Here is a 3983-nt window from a genome sequence, read left to right as displayed (position 1 = left end):
TTGCAACTTATTGTGAAATGATAAAAATCTTTCAAAACTAATCAGCAAAAAACAAAGAAAGGGAAGGGTAAAATATTCTCTCTCTCATCTGTAGTTTTATTTTTAATTTTTTTTTATTTTTCATATTTCAAAATTTAAGTTTAATTGTTAATATCGTTAAAATTTTTCTATTCAATTTACTAGATATGTAACAAAAAATATAACGTTGTAATGAACCTAAATTTAACAGAAATTTTTTTTTATGTCAACAATTGAACTTGCATTTTTAAATCTGAAAAGTAAAGAGACTAAAGCTATGTTTGATAAATTAAAAAATTAAGTGTTGAAAAATAGAGAGGTAATGCTTAAAATTAAGTACCGACAAAATAACCATTGAATTTAAGTTATAAAATCCATTTAGTATATTACTTAAAATTAAATATCGAGTATAATTATATTATTTGATAAAAGATAATATAATCTTAAAAGAAATTTGTTGAAAAAAATTAAGTGATAAGTAGGTTTCTATCTATCTATCTATCATTTTCTATCATTTTCTATCATTTTCTATACTTTTTTGTTAAAAAAAATTATATAGTAATTTTCATTATGAATTATTAAACATATTTAAAAAATTGATTTTTTAAACATTTAATCAAAGAAGGCCTAAATTTCTTAAAAATAATAATAGAAAAATTACATTCCAAATGTAAAAAAATAAAATACAAGAACTAAAATATATTTTAACTATAATTTTTATTGAACAATAATAATACAAAGTACAAATACTGTATATGAAAAGAAAAGAGAAAAAGCCTCATCGTCTCATAATACAAAATGCCCAAAGAAATAAAAAATCAACTTGGGCTTTTGGAGAGAGGACTCCATGTTGATCATAATCAAGGTATTCACCATCAACAGCATTGACTATAATTTCTTTGCCGTGGGTGCTATTTTACTACTACCTTTTTTTTTTTTCTTTTTACACCATGAAAAAAATAAACAAAAGAACAAAGGTAAAGTAATGTGCCCATGCTACTGCTGATATATATATATATATAAAAGAAATTTAGAACTGTGAAAGTGAAATGCATCGCCTATGGCAAGCAATGGTCCTCTTTTTGGGCTGCTTATTTTCTTGTTTCCAAGCTTTGCCAATATCTTGAGCAATGTTAATGGCATCTGAGGAAGCACCAGATAGGCCTCTTCTAGTGAACCCAACTGCATACAGTCCACCTTTCCCTTTCCATCCATTTGGGAATGGTGCCTTGGGGAATCCATTCTTGGAGAAAAATTCACCTTCCTGTTTTTTTCATAATAAAAACAACATTAATAAATGTTTGTGGTTTGAGATAATAGGGTCAAAATTTATATTTTAGTCCCTCTAATGTTATGTCGAAATTGAATTATAAGAATAGTTAGTTTGATATTATGGTAAAGTGATAAATTGGCTAAAATATAAGAAGTAAAATTTAAATTTAAACAAAATGAAGGGACTAAAATCTAAATTTTACCAACATGTATATATGAGTCAAACAATTTTCTCACCTGAAGCCAAGCGGGAACATTACTACGGTACCCAGTGGCTAAAACAACTGAGTCAACGTCGAGTTTCTCACCATTAACGAGCTCAACTCGTCCACGTGAGAACCGCTTGATTCCAGGAACAACTTGAATATCACCCGATTTGATTTTCTCCAATGCCCCAATATCCAACACCGGTGTTTTCCCTTTACTGTTCTTAAGCTCTAATGGACCCATCAATGGCCTTTTCAATCCATATTTCTCAATATTTCCCAGCACCAACCAGGCCAAAATCAACAAAATCATGTCGACGAGCCAAAGTGGTAGCCATTTCATCATCAAAACAGCTAATTCAAACGTCGATTTCCCCAAAACTTCTCTTGGTAATACATGAACCTGTTAACAAAAAAAGAACCCATCATTAGAATTCAATCCAATGATGAAATCGATTACTTTATTTGTTTAAATAATGAAACTCACCGAGCTGCGAACCACCATTGAAGGTGAAGCATTATGGTTAGCAAGGTCAAGTGAAACTTCCATCCCTGAATTACCACAACCAACGACGAGTACATTTTGGCCTTTGAATTTCTCACCGGATTTATATTCACTAGCATGAATAACTTCACCACCAAAGTCGGCTAATCCGTCGATATCCGGCACCACTGACTCGGCATTTTCGCCGGTGGCCACAACTAGCCATCGGCAAATGTACTCGAACTCGGCTTTATTAGAGCCTCTTACCGTCTTAACCCTCCAAAAACCACTGGTTTCATCGTACCTAGCTGATTGTACACACTCATTGAACTTTGGGTTAATATCAAAACGCTTAGCGTATGACTCAAGGTATTCAATGAACTGTTTCTTTGTTGGGTACTCAGGGAAATCTTCAGGGAATGGTACTTTAGGGAGTTGACAAAACTGTTTAGGAAGATGAAGTTTGAGCCGATCATAGGCTCGTTTTTGCCATAGAGATGCTATGCATTCGGCTCTTTCGAGGACAACAGAAGGGACACCTTGTTCTCTAAGACAAGCAGCAGTGGCTAACCCTGATGGACCAGCACCTACTATCAATGGACCATTGACTAATGTCCATTTACGTTGAAAGAAGCCTTGATCTTGATCCACAAGTCTAAACAAGTTCTCCATTGTTTTTAAGTTTTGGCTAAAGGGTTTTTGAAAAAAAAAAGGAAGGGTTTTTTTTTTTGATGAACTGAAAATGGATGAAATTTGGTGTTTTTGTGTTGTTGTTGTTGTTGATATGGAAGGATTTGAGGTAATGGGGGTGTGTTTATATAGAGGAAGTGGTGGTGGTGTGAAAGGGAGTCAAGGAGTGAAGGACCATGTGATGACATTCAATAATTAATGTGATCTCAAAGGGCTTTCAAATCATATAAGCTAATGGCTAAGTTTTGTTTTTTTGTTTTATTATGGAATATAATATATATTAATAGATCTTATATAGATTATACTTGGTTTAAGAAAAAATTGTTGAAGGATATTTATTCTTTCCTTTAGATGAAATCATGATTATACAAAATTGAATGATTGAACTTTTATATAATAATAAATTTAGTTTAATGTTTATTTTTTTAAAATTTTTTTAGCTCTAGTCTTTTTAATTATTTTGGTGCTCAACTTTCAACATTTAATTAAATTGGTTTACTTTAAATAGAAAAGTAGATTGAACTGTTAAAATTTTAACCAGAGTGACGTGGTCGCTTGTGTAGCAATTCATGTATATACTTCATTGCTGTGGTGGATAATCATTTTTACTTTTTATGAACTTCTTTTTGAATTTTTTTTTTATTTTGAAATTTTATGAAGCACACACGAATGATCACATGGGCTACCATGTCACTATAGTTAAAATTTCAACATTATAGTCTATTTTTCCGACCAAAGAAAAGTAAATAACTAAAATTTAAATGTTTAAGAGTCAAAATGATTCCCAAAAAAATTAAACAGTAGGGACTAAATTTATCGTTTTACCTAAAAAAATAATTAAAAGTGTATTTTTTCTTATTTCCACACATTCGAATATGCAAACATTGAGAAGAATCATTAGGGGCCTAATTAATTTGGAGTCTAAATGTTATAATAGCAAGCTTTAGATTCTATATACTATTTTTCTTTTATTATTATAGGTGTCCGTTTTGTGGTCGAATAATATTCAAGTAAAATCCTTTTTAATAATGTCAATTTTAATATTCGAGATTTCATATAGCACAATTAAAAATCAATTAGCATAAATATAAGATGAAGCAGAGAGCTGAGAGGGAATATTGGGGAGCAAAGAAAATGACACAACAGTCACAACATCCTCATTTGATTCTATGGACCTCTTGAAAGAGTTTCTTCCTCAATGCTCAAAAAATTAATTATAAGGTAAAACATTGATTTTGGTATTTCTATTTTATTAAAGTTTTGATTTTGATTTTATATAATTTGATCATTTTATTTTTATAATATTATTAATT

General features: G+C 30.5%; 1 protein-coding gene across 1 annotated transcript; it reads right to left on the bottom strand.

Annotated features, from left to right (window-relative positions):
• Positions 1 to 1048: 1048 nt before the first annotated feature.
• Positions 1049 to 2720, bottom strand: LOC121219936 (probable indole-3-pyruvate monooxygenase YUCCA5). Its single transcript, XM_041098747.1, has 3 exons — positions 1984 to 2720; positions 1528 to 1899; positions 1049 to 1282 (listed from the first exon to the last, which is right to left on the bottom strand). Exons 1-3 carry the CDS (start codon positions 2650 to 2652, stop codon positions 1049 to 1051), a joined length of 1275 nt encoding a protein of 424 aa, XP_040954681.1. The 5' UTR covers positions 2653 to 2720.
• Between the last annotated feature and the right edge of the window lie 1263 nt (positions 2721 to 3983).

This window comes from Gossypium hirsutum, chromosome D08 (genome assembly GCF_007990345.1).
Source record: "Gossypium hirsutum isolate 1008001.06 chromosome D08, Gossypium_hirsutum_v2.1, whole genome shotgun sequence".
In the NCBI taxonomy this organism is placed as follows: domain Eukaryota; kingdom Viridiplantae; phylum Streptophyta; class Magnoliopsida; order Malvales; family Malvaceae; genus Gossypium; species Gossypium hirsutum.
The sequence above is the reverse complement of the archived record's forward strand: the minus strand, read 5'-3'. Positions and strand labels throughout refer to the sequence as shown.